The sequence below is a fragment of the Gorilla gorilla genome, chromosome 2, assembly GCF_029281585.2.
Source record: "Gorilla gorilla gorilla isolate KB3781 chromosome 2, NHGRI_mGorGor1-v2.1_pri, whole genome shotgun sequence".
Classification (NCBI taxonomy): Eukaryota; Metazoa; Chordata; class Mammalia; order Primates; family Hominidae; genus Gorilla; species Gorilla gorilla.
In genome coordinates this window covers 136,076,577-136,093,808 of record NC_086017.1, presented here as the reverse complement: position 1 = coordinate 136,093,808, position 17,232 = coordinate 136,076,577, and the positions used below count along the sequence as shown (strand labels likewise).

The following is a 17,232-nucleotide window of genomic DNA, read 5'->3' as shown; positions in this document are numbered from 1 at the left end:
CTCAGTGAATTTGTTTGGAATTATGTATGTTATTGCATTAATATATCTTTATATTAATTGTTTTGTTTCACTTTTTCTTTTCTTGGTTGACCAAAACCACAAACAACCCACTATCATCCTCTGAATTCAACAGTATTTTTCCAGAACAGATCGTGTATTGAAACATAAACGTATGTGCCATGAAAATCATGACAAAAAACTAAATAGATGTGCCATCAAAGGTGGCCTTCTGACATCTGAGGAAGATTCTGGCTTTTCTACATCACCAAAAGACAACTCACTGCCAAAAAAGAAAAGGCAGAAAACGGAGAAAAAATCATCTGGAATGGACAAAGAGAGTGCTTTGGACAAATCTGACCTGAAAAAAGACAAAAATGATTACTTGCCTCTTTATTCTTCAAGTACTAAAGTAAAAGATGAGTATATGGTTGCAGAATATGCTGTTGAAATGCCACATTCTTCAGTTGGGGGCTCACATTTAGAAGATGCGTCAGGAGAAATACACCCACCTAAGTTAGTTCTCAAAAAAATTAATAGTAAGAGAAGTCTGAAACAGCCACTGGAGCAAAATCAAACAATTTCACCTTTATCCACATATGAAGAGAGCAAAGTTTCAAAGTATGCTTTTGAACTTGTGGATAAACAGGCTTTACTGGACTCAGAAGGCAATGCTGACATTGATCAGGTTGATAATTTGCAGGAGGGGCCCAGTAAACCTGTGCATAGTAGTACTAATTATGATGATGCCATGCAGTTTTTGAAGAAGAAGCGGTATCTTCAAGCAGCAAGTAACAACAGCAGGGAATATGCGCTGAATGTGGGTACCATAGCTTCTCAGCCTTCTGTAACACAAGCAGCTGTGGCAAGTGTTATTGATGAAAGTACCACGGCATCCATATTAGAGTCACAGGCACTGAATGTGGAGATTAAGAGTAATCATGACAAAAATGTTATTCCAGATGAGGTACTGCAGACTCTGTTGGATCATTATTCCCACAAAGCTAATGGACAGCATGAGATATCCTTCAGTGTTGCAGATACTGAAGTGACTTCTAGCATATCAATAAATTCTTCAGAAGTACCAGAGGTCACCCCGTCAGAGAATGTTGGATCAAGCTCCCAAGCATCCTCATCAGATAAAGCCAACATGTTGCAGGAATACTCCAAGTTTCTGCAGCAGGCTTTGGACAGAACTAGCCAAAATGATGCCTATTTGAATAGCCCGAGCCTTAACTTTGTGACTGATAACCAGACCCTCCCAAATCAGCCAGCATTCTCTTCCATAGACAAGCAGGTCTATGCCACCATGCCCATCAATAGCTTTCGATCAGGAATGAATTCTCCACTAAGAACAACTCCAGATAAGTCCCACTTTGGACTAATAGTTGGTGATTCACAGCACTCATTTCCCTTTTCAGGTGATGAGACAAACCATGCTTCTGCCACATCAACACAGGACTTTTTGGATCAAGTGACTTCTCAGAAGAAAGCTGAGGCCCAGCCTGTCCACCAAGCTTACCAAATGAGCTCCTTTGAACAGCCCTTCCGTGCTCCGTATCATGGATCAAGAGCTGGAATAGCTACTCAATTTAGCACTGCCAATGGACAGGTGAACCTTCGGGGACCAGGGACAAGTGCTGAATTTTCAGAATTTCCCTTGGTGAATGTAAATGATAATAGAGCTGGGATGACATCTTCACCTGATGCCACAACTGGCCAGACTTTTGGCTAAAAAAAAAAAAAAGTGTAAATAATACTGGCACTTTAGAACAGATTAATCAAGAGTGGGGTTACTCTGTGTAAATGGAGTGCTGTACAGATTTAAGAGCAATGCGTAATAACAAGTTAAGCTGATATGAATAGCAAGATAATCCAATAACTGCATTTCGTTTGGTTAGTCAGCATTCTTTGAACTGCCTTACATGTTGTCACCTTTATAGAAGCAATGCATTACTTGTTTTAGATCAGAAACTTGCTATTCCACCCACACCAAGTTAAAAAGGAAAAAAAAAAAGACTTTCGCACAATTGTTTCCTAACTGATAACATTGTACATTCTTAGGAGATTAGTAATTGTGTGAAATTTACTCATACTGTTTCTAAGTTTTTCAGCATAGTCATTGCACTTCAGCAGGGAATCTGAGTATACTTTACAGACAGAATGAACTTAAAAGTTTAATGTCAAGAGATTATGGCTTAAATAAATTAGTGTGTCCTATAGGGGGAAAAAAAACCAAGAAACCACCTTTTAAAAAGAATGATATGCCATATACCCTTGATTTTCATTTTGCATTATATTGACGTGTTTTTTTGAAGGAAAAAAAGTAATAAAAATCTGATAGTCTAAGACTCCACTATTTAAAAGCCTAATTACTTTAAAAATATGCATACTTTCAAAACTTTTACCAAAACACACAACTGTTGAAGCAGTCACTTCTCTATGGAAGTATGCATATTGGTGTCAGTTTCTTTGTACAGTTGTACTTAGATATTTTTTATGATTTTTCATGTGCAGGTATCAAGGTTTTGAAGTTTTAGTAAAAGAAATTCTGTAGATTACATTCCCAAGAACATAATGCTTACACAAAATGTATATTCCACGTTTTAAAGCTTAATTGTATTTTACTTTACATATACACTTCAGTTAACATAGAGCACTTAGAATCTATTTGGTATTTTTGATTTCTCAAAGTGAAAAAAAATTAGATTTTTAGGTTTGATATGGTTGTGTCATAATCATCTCATAATTGACAATTTTAACTTTTGGCAATAAAAGGAAATTGGGATATCTTTGGAACTGTAAAACCTGGTTTAATCTTTTTCTTTCTAGACTCTTGATAGATTGGATAATTAAACAGTATCCAGAGAAACTAAAGAAATGGGCATTTTAATTGCATATTTTATCTTGAGTTACTTTTTAATGAACACTGCTCATTACAACTTTACAAACCAAAAGTGTTTACTAATTCCAGTAACTACTATTTCTTTTTCAGCTAGATGAGTGATCGGAAAATTTTTGTTGCATTTCAAAATCTAAATAAACTACAGACTTTATCCTTATACCATGAATGTTTTTTTTTAATACTCTGTCTTAAAATAATACAGCATGGTACAATAAATAGTGCTTTTATGTATATATATACACACACACACTTTTCTGAAGAATGATGGTTTGAGTTATGCGTTGGGCAGTTTTGATTTTTGGAAGTTATATTAGTTATTGACTCTTTGTTACAACTTTTTCATTTTTACATTTTAAATTTCTGCCATCGTTGTCACAATGCACATCCTGATATAGCACCAGTGAAAATCTAAAATTAATACCCTTGGAAAATGAAAATATCCTTAATTTCCATTTTGACTCTTATACTGGCCCTGTAGCTCTGCAGTCTTTGTTTCAATATAGAATATGTTATCCATTTAAATTATTTTTTCTTTTATTTAATGTTATCCCAAGACTGTTCTCATAAAGAAAGGGAAGAAATAACTATCCACCCTTAACATCCTTCATTTGTTTTGAATATATTGGTGTTTTTATGATAAGGAATATAAATTATATTTAATGTGGTTTCCTGTATACTTTGGTTATTAAGTTTTGCTGAAATAGTAGTTTTCCCGTTTGACAGCTTTCTTTGCTGCCAAAGTTTTCAAGAATTTAAGACTTCTTTGAAGTAAATATTTAAGTTCTGCCATTATTGACTCTTAAGATTGTGTGTGTTGTGTTGTGCATTACATAATTACAAAAAGGCTTCATTCAGGTGATATGTTAAAAATGGAACTGTGCTCACCCTAAATAGGCATTGGTATTTTTCTCATAGTACTTTTGGTGAGAGTAGGCATTTATTTCTTGAGTTGTTTTGGAGCCTGATCAAAAATTTTGTTCCATGGAGAACTTGATGCAATTTTGATACAGTGGAGAGGTTTTTTTCGGTTGTTTTAACATCACCAGCATAGTTTTTAGAATGTGACTCTTGCTGAGCATTTAGGGTGAGCTTGGGAAGGAAGGCCTTTGAAAATGGTAGTTATGCAAGCAGACTTTCAGGTGTTGCATTCCTGTTTTCAACACATTTCTTTAAATCTACATAATGGCAGACTTTTCTACCAGGTTATAAGCATTTTTTAGATAAGTGATACTCAGCCAGCATAACTTATTGACTTACCATTTACGTATAGTCATCACTCTCTTACTGTGAAATTCCAAATGCCTACCAGAGTTACCTTGTTCTATCATAATATGACAAACATCTCAACAGTTTTGGATTTCCCCACTTTGGTTCAGAAGGTTATTTAATTTCTATCTGGGCATTAATGGAGAAAATAAGTAGCCTTGTGTGCTGCTTCAGATTGAAACATGGAGGATATGAGATATTGTTTTGCAATTCATGTTTCTCATTTCTCAAAGTGAGCACATTGTTCTATAAAAACATGCTGGTACACCCTTAAACTTTTGATCAATCTGAGTGAGGTGTGCTTTTCCTCTTGGGACCTACTCATGTTTGAAGATTGGAAACATCACGTTAGGCGAGGTAATATCTCTTGAACATCTTCTAAAGGGTTTTTTAAAACCTTATTCTCACATATTTCATTTGTCTTGAATATTTAAGTGGCTCTTAAACGTTTTGGGTCTACATGCAAATGTGGTACTTAATAAGGTAGGAATCCATCTTCTTAGCTCTGGCTGAGGGTGCCAGCCATCGGTCAGGTCATTTTTATCTCAAGAGGCAGAAGGCAGTTATGTCAAGAATTGTGCTCAGGGCAGGATTTCGTTTCCACAGAGGAGAGACACTTGCAGAGTGCCAGCTAGGTTAGATCTTTTGCCGCTTCTTTCATTTGATTAATTTGGGTTTTTAAAGGGCTGTTTAAAAAAAAAAAAAAAAAAAAAGGCCGGGAAACTTTAAAAGTAGGCATTACTGTAGTACTGCATTTCTTAGAACATTTTAAACTAGAACTCATTTTTTTCACAGTATATTTACTTGAAGAAGCACTATAATAATCATTGAGAAGTATTTTGAGTCTGAAATTTAATTTAAAACCTTTTCCGTTTCAAATTGCTTTATTTCAGGGAAATAATTTTCCAGTTGTTTTGCTATATTCTGCAAATAAAAACCGTGTTTCCTTTTTTCACTTAAACTTTGGTAGGAAACAAACTAAAGCAGACAAACATTTCTTGTTATGTTTGTTGCTTTCTTTAATCCAATGGATAAAAAAGTAAAACCCTGTAAACATTATTTTATTTTTTTATGCAATACCATGCTGTAAATATGGTTCATCAAATAAGGATGTACCTATGATTGAATCTTTAATTCTGCACAGTTAGAGTTTATATATAAACGTGTCTTGACAATCAAGGACTTTTATGTGAGTCTTCCTTTATGATGTTTATTAATGTTATGCATTCCATTTGTTTTGAAGTGAGTACCAATGTGCTAATTTGTATTGTCTGAAAGTATGTAATGTTTTTACAGCTTGTTTTTAAGAATCTGTAAATATGTACAAACAAATCACAGTACTGCTTTATGTTAGAAGGCATATGATGTTGTACTGTATGTAAGCAATAATACATAGCAGTGCTAACTTTACAAGTAGCATCAGGAAAGTTCTAAAAACATTTCAGAGTTATTAATTATCCTTATTTCATTTAATAATGATTATCTTTAATCAGTTTTTATAAGCAAATTCCATTGTTCCTCCTATTGGAACGTAACACTGTTTACACAGCATAATTGAAGTTGCAGGGGAGACAGGCTAAATCTGACTTCATCTGTACTCACTTTCACTAAGCATTGAATGGCCTTACCACTCTTCTGCAAGATGGAGGAAGACCGCAAAACTTAGTGCCCATCACACTGAAGGAAGGGATGTGGTTTTTTTTCCTGCTTCTGTACTGCTACCTAACTTTGTGATTTGCTTTGGATTTTAATATTTGTTTCTGTTTTAGATTCAAGCCCGTAAGTTTTGAGGTGACTTCAGCTCCATTGTGAAATAGATAGTTCTCTTCATATTTCATAACTACATTTCAATAATTCTAAACTTTCTACATTGATTTTTAGATACTTATTTTTCAAGCTTGGTTTCTCAGCTGATCAGATGAATTTATTCAACTTCAATACAAAGAAAGACAAACCTATTATAGTTTCAAGTGAGTAGATATTATACTGTACAGGACAGCTATTTGAACACACACATCACTGCTTTAGAAATAAAACCGCCAATTTATAAATGTATATGACCTACATTTTATAGGAAAAAATGTTTTTAAATGCTAGTCATTTATATAATGTGCTTTGAAGGATTTGCTAGTCCACTTCTGTCACTTTTTAGTACACTGGTATCTTTTATATGTAATGTATGCTTTTTATTATTGTAGCAAAGCATTTCAGTAGAAAGAATTTTGCAACAATATGGGGGAAATTTTTCATTGTTGGATTTGAATTATACTGGATTTTATCTGTGTAGTCTTACTTGTCTTTATTTTAATGCTGTCTGAAGGGAACTTGGTATCCAAATAAAGCAGGTAACCTCATTTTACTTCAAGGGCATACTGTGTAGTGCTGAATTTAATCTGAAAATCTGATGATTTTGAAAAGAAAAACAAGTTTATAAACATTGTACAGAAGAAATTAAATGTGTGATGGAAATCCTGATGGTGGAGCACGTTGAATTTTCTGATATATAGTGTTATTTTCCTGGGATCCCCTATGCCTTCTTTGTATTTCAACTAATAAAGGAAAAACCCTGTCATTAAAACTGGTAAGATAATAGGATATTCTGATTATACAGTATTACTATTCCTATCCCATTTTCTGACCTTTTCTCAATCACTGTAAATTTTTATTTTCTATTTCCTATTGATAATTAAATATGTACATAATATAGACACTGTTGTATAGAACTAAATGAATTGGGTTGCTATGCTTGAGTGGGTAGTGAAATGGAAATATTTGATGAATACTGAGAGTTCCTAAAATGCTAGAGCAAATTTCCGAGGGAAAGGGGGGCATCGTGTGTCTTGGGAAGGTTGCAGCAGGTTGTTTCTTCAACTCCCTAAGAAATCATTGTGAAGGACTCAACTGCAAACTCGGGATCAGATACAAAATGGGTCTTTCCTTCCCCTCTCCCCCAAAAAATAGGAGCACTAAATTTTAAAATCTACTCAGGTGACAGTTGCTTTGCAATGAAACTTATCACATTGAAATTTTCAGTGTTAAATAAAAAGAGATTTGTGATATTTTTAAATACAAACTTTTACATCAGTAGTCAGCAGCCTGACAATTGAAATTTGGTAAGTCGATATATTTTAAAATATTTTGCTCTCCAAATAGAATTGTTTTTAAACAATTGGGAGGATTTTTTGTTTCTTTAAATATGTTTTAATTGTCATTGTAAAAACAAAATCTTGCTTGACCCTAATTATGCCATGAATGAATTGCTGAGCCTTTATAATACAGTGACAGCTTGTTTCATGCATAGTCATGGAACATAGAGATGTTCTTTAAACTGACCTATTGATAAGAGATTTAATGAGTTTCACGGCTTTCAACACTATTGTCATATAGTTATCTTTGCCATTTGGAGTTTATAAAACCATTTTATGTATTGTGATACTAAAGGAAGTTGTTTTGCTTTACTTTAAATTGAATTATTAGACTAATATTTGCAAATTCTGCATTTTAAATGTGGACACTGGCTGTTTGAAAAATAAAATATAGAATACAGTTTTATGGATAATTTTTGAGCTGAATTTTTCACAATATTCTGAACCAAATAACGAATGGTAAATATGCAAAAATCATGGTGCATAGATATAACCGTAAAGAGAAAAGAATTTCTGTGTGGAATTAACAGTTACACAAATTGGGTAACAATTATCAGGGCCTTTATTATAGCTTTATGTGGAATGTTATTCTAAAATGCAAGAGTCAAATGTTACTGTCATTGAATATTTTAGACTTGAAACGTGTTTATCATAGGGCTAAGAAAATATGTGTCTTTTTCTTTACAGATAAGACTCTGTTAACCCACTGTCAGCATACGTGGGATTTCTTTTCTTTTTTCTTTCATTAATGGAGATTTGTTTTCATCCATCTACCACCTTGCCAGTACCCTAGCTTGTGACCAGCGGGATGCATTGTAAGAAAGTTGTCTGTGGTTAGGAGTGCAGTCTGGGTCCATGGAACAAATTTAAACTAATTGGCCCTCGCAATGATCAGTCCTAGGACCCTGGCCTTATTATTAGCATGGTGCTTTAACCAATTGTACATAATAATACCACTGATAGTCTACTAATGCATTTCCTAGATCCCAGTTTTTCTTGAGTGATTAGGAATGGTGGGGAGAGGGGAGGGGAGATATTCTACATGATACTTCTCCAATCTTCTAAAGATTATAAGAAAAAATAAAAAATTGAAGTCACTTGAATTAATGTGTTGTCATTGAGTCTTACTCGACAATTTATCATGCACAAAGTGATTATGAAGATTTTCCTGATTATATGTTTGGATTGAATTTTAAATTTTTTTTTTCAGAATGCTGACTGTTCTGTTTTCTTTCTTCTCTGGTGAACCTGATAGGATATAAATTATATTCATATGATGCATAAAGAATGAATGGAGGTGAAAAGTTTTAAGTGAACTAAAGCTAAAATTTGGGTCTCATAATTTTCTTTCTTTTGTCATTTTCAAGTGTAATTAAAAGGAACATTTTACCCAGACATTCACACAGCTGCATATGCATATGTGTAAGAGCTGGGATGTGAAATGTGATATTGTAAATTAGAATGACATTTCAAAGTGATTTTCAAGTGACTGGGAAAACTCAAGTTTAGAAATGGACTTGAATTGTTAGAGAACATTTGAGCATTTGCATATTTACCTACTAATACAGATGAACTTTTAAATTTGTAACCTTAATTTTCCCTAGCTTCTCATTCTTAATAAGGTTCTGAAAATAAGATGTTGTGTCAAGGTGGGGAAGGGAGCCAAAGAAATGCCTTGCCCAAGGTAGGAACTGTGTTTTCTATTGATTTGAGTCTTACTGGGGCCAACTTCTTTGACCCTGCGTTCATTCAGCACCAATCATCTATTTAATAACAGGCATTGTGCTCCATGCAAATAATAGATGTTTGAGGCCATTAGCATCTTTATTTGACCATGTGAAAGGTATTTATAGTGTTATCAATTGCAGGTTGCAGTATTGTACTTTAGATTATTCAAGCAAACAATGAGTGTTAAGATGTGTTGAGTGCTATGCTGAGTAATCTCATCCCTCAAACTTGTAAGAACATTTATTCCCTGTGTTAGGATAGGATTAGAAAATATAATCTTAATAAATTTCACAAGATAGAAAATATATACAGACTAAAAAAGTGGAAATAGGGAACATTGTCAAAAATTATACTCTACCTAAAATAACAAAGTTAGGGATAGGATTCAAGCCTGGACTGTGGAAATGAGAAACAGACATTGTTTTGAAGGAACTGACCTACCACAGGACTGAGGTTCACACACGTTAGAGTGAAAATACACTAGAGGGTCACCTGTACCCCACTGCGGGGTTGGAAATGGGTGGTGAGAGATGGTTTCCTGGAAGTGGAGAAATAACTAAACCAAGGCTGATTCGTCATTCTAGCAGTCTTCATGGAAAGGTATTAATATTTTAAACACCTTGAAGTCATGCTACTTGTTCAATCCTCCCAGACTACGATTATGTTTATGGTACTCATGTTAAATAACTTCCAGCTGTCCCTATGTATGATTCTCTTTCTCTTCCTTGGCCATTTCCTTCAAGGTATTTTGGCCTCTGCCAAACTTACCTTTTAAACTTCCGATATGGTAGTTTCCCCATGGGAAAACTATGGAAGTTTCAGCACCATCACCCTAACGCAACTTTTGTGAAGACAGTATGAGGGTTAAGCCTGATTGCTAGATCACGAAATGGCTGAAAGAGGACACAGCAGAGTAAACGCATGCAGAGTAATTTGAGACCTCACAGAAGATGGCTGAGAGCAGTTTCGTGCATTGTCGGGGGTTGGGGGAAGGGGAGAGTATACACAGAGTCTAGTAATATGTGTGTAAAAAATAGGGTTTCCTTTTTTTGTGGATTGTTTTGTGTTTTTTGGGGGGGGGGGAGGGGGATGGAGTCTTGCTCTGTGGCCCAGGCTGGAATGCAATGGCATGATCATAGTTCACTGCAGCCTTGTACTCCTGGGCTCAAGTGATCCTCTTGCTTCAGCCTCCTGAGTAGGTGGGACTACAGGCATGTTCCACCATGCCCCGTTATGTTTATATGTTGTGTAGAGACAGGGTCTTGGTATGTTTCCCAGGCTTGCTGTTGAACTCCTGGTCTCAAGTGATCACCCTACCTCGGACTAAAAATACCCTTCAAGAAAATACTTCCAAGGCAGCATATCCAGTGCTGCATGGGACAGCTTTAAATGAGCTATGCATGTTTTTTGTTGAGGATGATTGTGAGACAGTAGAGCTGTAGTTTGATAATATTCTATAGGCTGCATGGGCAAATAAGGGGCAGTGAAATAAGCAGAGGACTTAAGAGGATTAAATCACTGTTCTGCCTTGATCTATCTGTGTAGCCTCGTTCAAGTCACATATTTTTCTGAGCCTCAACTTTTTCATCTGCAAAATAAGGGTAAAGAATGCCTATATGAATTGCTGTGAATGTCAAATCACTTGAGATAATTTGTAAACCGTAAAGTGCTAAATACATACCCTATTCAGATTTTATGTATTTATTTTCTTAAGGAGGTCTTGCTCTGTTGCCCAGGTGGAGTGTAGTGGCATGATCATAGCTCACTGTATCCTCGAACTCCTGGGCTCTAGAGATCCTCTTGCCTCAGCCTTCTGAATAGCTGAGGCTTCAGGCTTGCTCCACTACGTCTAGCTAATCTTTGTTTTATTTTTTATAGAGACAGGGTTTTTTTGTTTGTTTGTTTGTTTGTTTATGTTACCCAGGCTGATCTCGAACTCCTGGACTGAAGCAGTCCTCCCTTCTTGGCCTCCCAAAGTGTTGGGATTGCAGGTGTGATTATACTGTGCCCAGCCTATCCAGATTTTGAAGCAGCACAAAAGCAAGATAGAGCAGAGTTGGACAAGTGTATTTACTGTATTCAGTAAATACAGATTCCAAAGTATTTGGAATCTGGAGGGGGTGGGGTGGGAGATGAATAAGAAAATTAAAAAACAATGTGGAGTAGGTTGTATTTCCCATGTGCTCTTCTTACAACATGATGCTGGGATTCCTTCAAAAGGATTAGGGTCTATGTTACCTCCCATTGAGCCTGAGTGGACTTTTTAAGTGCCCCAACCAATAGGAGAAATGGTAGAAATGACACTACATGACTTTGTGGGCTAGGTCCTAAAGGCAATAGAGAGCCTGGCTTCCTCACAATTGGAAGCTTCATCTCATGTAAAGCAGAACATGTAATAACTTTCACTTGCAGACAATATTATCTTTCAAAAGACTGAAGAAGATATGAGAGTCTGTCTGGATTTTATTGACCAACAAGGAATAACTAGTTAGTGAGGCAGAAGTGATAGGAATTTTGTAAATAAGTGATTACTTATCTCATAATTTGTGTTCACTGGGAAATGGAGTACAGGGTATTATAAAGCACATGCCCTAAACCTTAGAAACACATAATCAAAAAACTTCATTAAAAAACTATGACTCCAGCCTGGGCAACATAACAGAGACCCCCATCTCTCAAAAAAACTTTTAACACCCAGGTGTGGTGGTGCACACCTGAAGTCCCAGCAACTCAGGAGGCCGAGATGGGAGGATCACGAGCTCAGGAGGTTGGGGCTGCAGTGAGCCGTGATCGTGCCACTGCACTCCACTCTGGGTGTCAGAGCAAGACCCTGTCTCAAAAAAAAGTATGATTTCATTATCACATACACTGAACGGGATGGAACATTCTGGACGAAGTCTAAACAACACTGACATACATTGCCACAAATGAGAAACAATAAGCAGAAGTGTCATCCTACAAAAGTAAGGGGATATACTGAGGTGGAAGTCCCCACTTTCTCACTCCTAAGCTATTGGTTAGTCATGAATGGGAACCTGGCTGACCCATGAGGCAAAAGCAAAATTATGGACAATGAGGTTAGGATGTTGGAACCACTTTTTTCTCTCTTCCTTTTTTTCTCTTACATTATTTTTCTTTCACTATTTCTGTCCCTTCTTTGCTATTCTTTTTATTTCTTTCTCCTGAGTGTCTATACCATAATCACAGGTATACATCGAATAGAAACAACCAGCAGATGCTATGTGATGAGTTTTGAAGCCCTGCCTCTCATGCAGGTTAGGTTTATTTGTTTTTTTTTTTAAGTATTCATATTTCAGGAACATTCAAAACTAAATTGATCATCAGGAGAAGATTGTGAGACCCCTGGATTAGTTTGTAAGCTTCTTAAAGGCATTAAGTTCAGAGAGCATAAAGCTACCTCACACAATGAGCAAGTGTGAATGAATGAACAACGCTAGGGGGTACAGGAGGCATTCGGAGGGCTATTTAAAGGTATTAGAAGTATGGTGGAAATTCAGTGGCATTAAGATGATGCTGTCATCCAGGAGCCTGGAAATGCCAGAATTCTGCACTCAACTACAACTTGCACTTGCCATAACCTTCAAAAAAAAATTCCGTAAAGTGGCACACAAGAATCAATGGCCAGTGGGAAACAAGGCACCCTCTTAACACAATATGTGCTATGCCCATTTCCCAAACCCTAGTGTAGAAATGAGCTAGAGGATGTGGCTGGAACTATAAGGCCTCTAGAGCCACTTCCTTCCCCTTGGCACCTTACCACCTCGTGCTGACCGGGGCATCTCAGTATATGAGAATCCAATGAATAAGGAGTAGGATGGCCAGGACTCATCAGTGAGCAGGTGGGCCCCAGCCCTTTTCTCACTGCTCCAGTTGCATAGGAGCAAAGAAAAGAAGAAGCAAAAAAGAGACATGTCCACATGTGAAGCTTAAGTAATGGAAAATGCTCACTGCTGGATGGGGTTCAGTAAGTATTCTATGATCTAATCAATCAGGCCACTCCTGGAGGGCAGGGCTTGTGAATATTTCTCAAATTCTTTGGAACCCTCCCTCCCTTTACTACTGCCACAGCCCAAACCACCTTCAGGTCTTGCCTGGGTTTCTGTAAGTTCCTGTACATGCACTCTTCTTGGCCTCTGGTTCTTGCTCCACATAACAGCCATGCGTCAGAAGCTTCCCAGTTGTTACTTGGAGAAACATGGCATTCCTTACCTTGGCCCTGTGAGGTCATCTGCTGCCCGTAGCCCCCGCCTTCCCTACAGTAAAGCTCTCATCCTCTCTTCTCTTTCACCACTGGACTGCTTTCAGCTTCGGATACTTGGTCATGTCCTCTTGGGCTACAAAGGCACTATTTTCTCTCTACACTCTATTAAACCTCCTACTCCCACCCCATGCATCCCTTGGATTTCAGCCCTAGCATCACTTTCCCAGAAAAGCGTATCCTGATTTTCCTGATTAGGTCACATTAACCATTTCAGAATCTCTCTCATCACTCTGTACAGTTTCTCTAGCCTCTAGATGGCTGTTTGTAATGTGTGAGCATTTGATGAATGTCTGTCTTGCCCGCCTGCCCGGAGCGGTCTTGCTTCCCACTGTGTGTTCTGTGTTGGCCACAGTCGGTGAGCAACAGATGTTTGGTGAATGTGGTTGAAGGAGGGGATGCAGGCCCCTGAGTTATATCCAAGGATGGAAAGAGAAGCTTGCCGGTCCTGCAGAAGAATCACTCGCAGGGAGTTTGAGGCTCTGGATAACTGCCGTAAGACCAGAAAACTGGACATGTGATTTTCAAAATGGGAGGGAAAATAGTGGATTGTGAAAACGAGATAGCTGATCTGGATTTCAGTCCCCAGTAAAATTCTAGAATGTTCATAACCACTCTGCCAGGTAGGCTCGGCAGGTCTTAATCATTAACTCCATGCTACAAGTAAGAAAATGGAAGCTTAGACACATTGGAGACCGTGGGCAAGGTCATAGAGTGAAGAGGGAGAATCAGTTCTCAGATCCAGACCTGACTTCTCTCATCTACACTCTAGACAGCCTGTCACTGGGTCTGCCATAGATGGTATTTGAGGAAAAGCTAATGCTAATCACTTTGTTGTCACAGTCTAGTGAGTCTGCCACTGTCATCATAAAATAATCTGGACCCTGTTTCTCAGGCTCCTTTCTGCATCTACATTTTGTTTTGTGCTCCCACCAGGTCCCAGCCCATGACAGATGCCAAGTGGCTGATAGAGGCAGAATGACTTTCTCTTGTCAGGGCAAACCCCCAGAATCAACAAATAGCCTAGATCCTGGAGGAGAGACCTGTCCAACAGGAGCTGAACACCCGACACCAGGAAAGCTGCGGCCCCTCCCTCTCCACTCAGTCTTACCAGGGAAGCCAGAGGAGGAGACTGGCCTGCCCCAACTTCCCTGGGAGCCAGGCTCTCTCAGCCTGTGTGAGGGCTTGTGCTTTGTTCCGGCCTGCATCTCCCGAGTCACCCCCTCCCAGCTCCCCGGAATGCTGGGTGGCCCTCTGGCAGGACACCCTCTTGGACCTGGGGCTCTTGGAATTGCATTTCAAAGTCCATGAAGAAGGAAAACTTTTTTCTGTTTTATCTCTTCACCTGGATTAAAGAGGTTGCATTGTGCAGAGGAGAGAGCCTGGCATTGGAATGAGACCTATGTTCCAATCTCGGCTCCACCCTCAGAGCCGGCAAACCCTTGTGAGTGTGTGCAGAATTCCTGTGATTTTTTTAAATATGCAGGCTTGCCCTAGGGAGGTGCATCACAATGACCAACTAAAACATATATATGCAGTTTATATAATTACTCTCTTTAAATAGTAAATTACTTGTGCTGTCTTAGTGATATATCCACCTTCTCCCTGTCATTGAAAATTGTAACTACAATAAGACACCACTGCCAACAAGATGTATTCCATCTCTCAGGTGTTTTGAAGAGGGGAAAAAATACTATCGGGCTAGAAATCTCATGATTTTCAAACCTTGGCTGAGCATTAGAATCATCTGAGAAGTTTAAAGAAAATGCTGATTTCTAGGCCCCACCCCAGACCAATTAAGTAATTAAGTCAGAATATCTGGAGGTGGGTCCCCCAGGTATTGGTATTTTCTGAAACCACCCCTAAGTGATTGTAAAATGTGCACCACACTAGGTGAGCCACCTCTCGAGGCACTTTTGACTATGGTTCCAGGGCCTAGGCTATGAGATAGATATGTTTTTGTGTACATAACTATTCACATCATGACTTAATGTTTTCACCCTGCTTTCCCATTCCTATTCTGGTTGACCTTTTCGGAGCCCTGATCTCCCTCCAGGGTTCAGACTTTCTGACAAATGATGCTATCTTTCAGGTTATGATTTTGTTGCCAGCCTTCACACAGATGGCATTTCTCAGCGCCCAGCCACTGGAAGGAAAGAGGTGAGGGAGCATCTGCCCTCTCGAAGTGCTGGGATTACAGGCCTCAGCCACCACACCCGGCCTTAAATTCACCTTTTCTTCTATTCAGTAACAACTCAAGGTCAAGGTGAAGCACACAGTAGTGAGCCTATTGCTTTGTGTGTCTCACCCAGCTCAGGCAGGTGGATCACCTGAGCTCGGGAGTTCGAGACCAGACAACATGGTGAAACCTCATCTTTACTAAAAATACAAAATTACCTGGGCATGGTGTTGCATGCCTGTAATTCCAGCTACTCGGGAGGCTGAGGCAGGGGAATCACTTGAACCCAGGAGGTGGAGGTTGCCATGAGCCAAGATTGTGCCATTGCATTCCAGCCTGGGCAACAAAAGTGAAACTCCGTCTCAAAAAAAAAAAAAAGTGAATTTTAATAGCAATATTATTCTTTTTATATATATAACCAGGCTTCAAAAACAGTGAACTCAAACAATGAAATAAATAGAAATACTTTGAAGGGAAATAAAATGGTTTTTTTTTTTAACTTTGGTTGGATGCTCTAGGTATTCACTATCACTGCATAACAGATTACCCCAAACCTTAGTGGCTTACAACAACAACAATGATTTATTTTCTCTTATGGGTTCTGTGAGTCAGGAATTCAGACAGAGCCCAGCAAGCACAGCTTGTCTTTGCTCTACAATGCCTGGAGCCTCCGCGGGCGGCTGGAATCATCTGCAGGCTTGTTTCACTCACATGTCCAGTGGTTGACACTGGCTATTGGCTGGAACACCAACATGTGGCCTCTCCATGTGGCTTCCTCACAACATGGCGGCTGAATCCCAAGGGTAAGTGCACTGACAGTGAGGAAGCCAGGCTCCGTATTGCCTTTAGGACCTAGCCCACAAAGTCATGTAGTGTCATTTCTGCCATTTCTCCTGTTGGCTGGGGCACTTAAAAAGGTCCACTCAGGCTCAGTGGGAGGTAACATAGACCCTAACTCCTTTTGAAGGAATCCCAACATCATATTGTAGGAAGAGCATATGGGAAATACAATCTACCCCACATTGTTTGTTTTTTAATTTTCTTATTCATCTCCCACCCCACCCCCTCCAGATTCCAAAGTAACGTATGCTCATTGCAAGGAAAAAAAATTAAATAAAAATCCAGAATTGACTGGTTTGGCGGCTCATGCCTATAATCCCAGCACTTTGGGAGGCTGAGGCAGGAGAATTGCCTGAGACCAGCCTGGGCAACAGAGACCCTGTCTTTACCAGAACAACAACAACAAAAATTCAGAATTTATACACCAAAGTCTATACTCACTATCTCAATCCCTCCCTGGAGATAACCACTATTAACAGATTGATGTGTATTTTTTTTCTTTTCTTTCTTTCTTTCTTTCTTTTTTTGTTTTTTGAGATGGAGCTTTGTTCTTGTTGCCCAGGCTGGAGTGCAATGGCGCAATCTCGGCTCACCGCAACCTATGCCTCCCTGGTTCAAGCGATTCTCCTGCCTCAGCCTCCAGAGTAGCTGGAATTACAGGCATGCGCCACCATGCCCGGCTAATGTTTTTGTATTTTTAGTAAAGACGGAGTTTTTCCATGTTGGTCAGGCTGGTCTTGAACTCCCGACCTCAGGTAATCCAACCGCCTCAGCCTCCCAAAGTGCTGGGATTACAGACATGAGCCACCGCGTCCCGCCATATTTTTCTATACAAACCACATATATATGTGTGTGTGTGTGTGTGTGTGTACACTGCTTTTTAAAAAAACAA

General features: G+C 38.6%; 1 protein-coding gene across 3 annotated transcripts in view; it reads left to right on the top strand.

Moving 5' to 3' along the window:
- The window catches only part of ZNF148 (zinc finger protein 148), a 148,293-nt gene extending 141,397 nt beyond the window's left edge, over positions 1 to 6,896 (top strand). For all 3 annotated transcript variants that reach the window (XM_031009385.3, XM_031009381.3, XM_055383853.2), the window contains one exon: positions 134 to 6,896. In XM_031009385.3, coding sequence (XP_030865245.1) covers positions 134 to 1,732 — 1,599 coding nt within the window. In that variant the 3' untranslated portion in view covers positions 1,733 to 6,896. The remainder of the gene's footprint in view (positions 1 to 133) is intronic.
- The last annotated feature ends 10,336 nt before the right edge of the window (positions 6,897 to 17,232 follow it).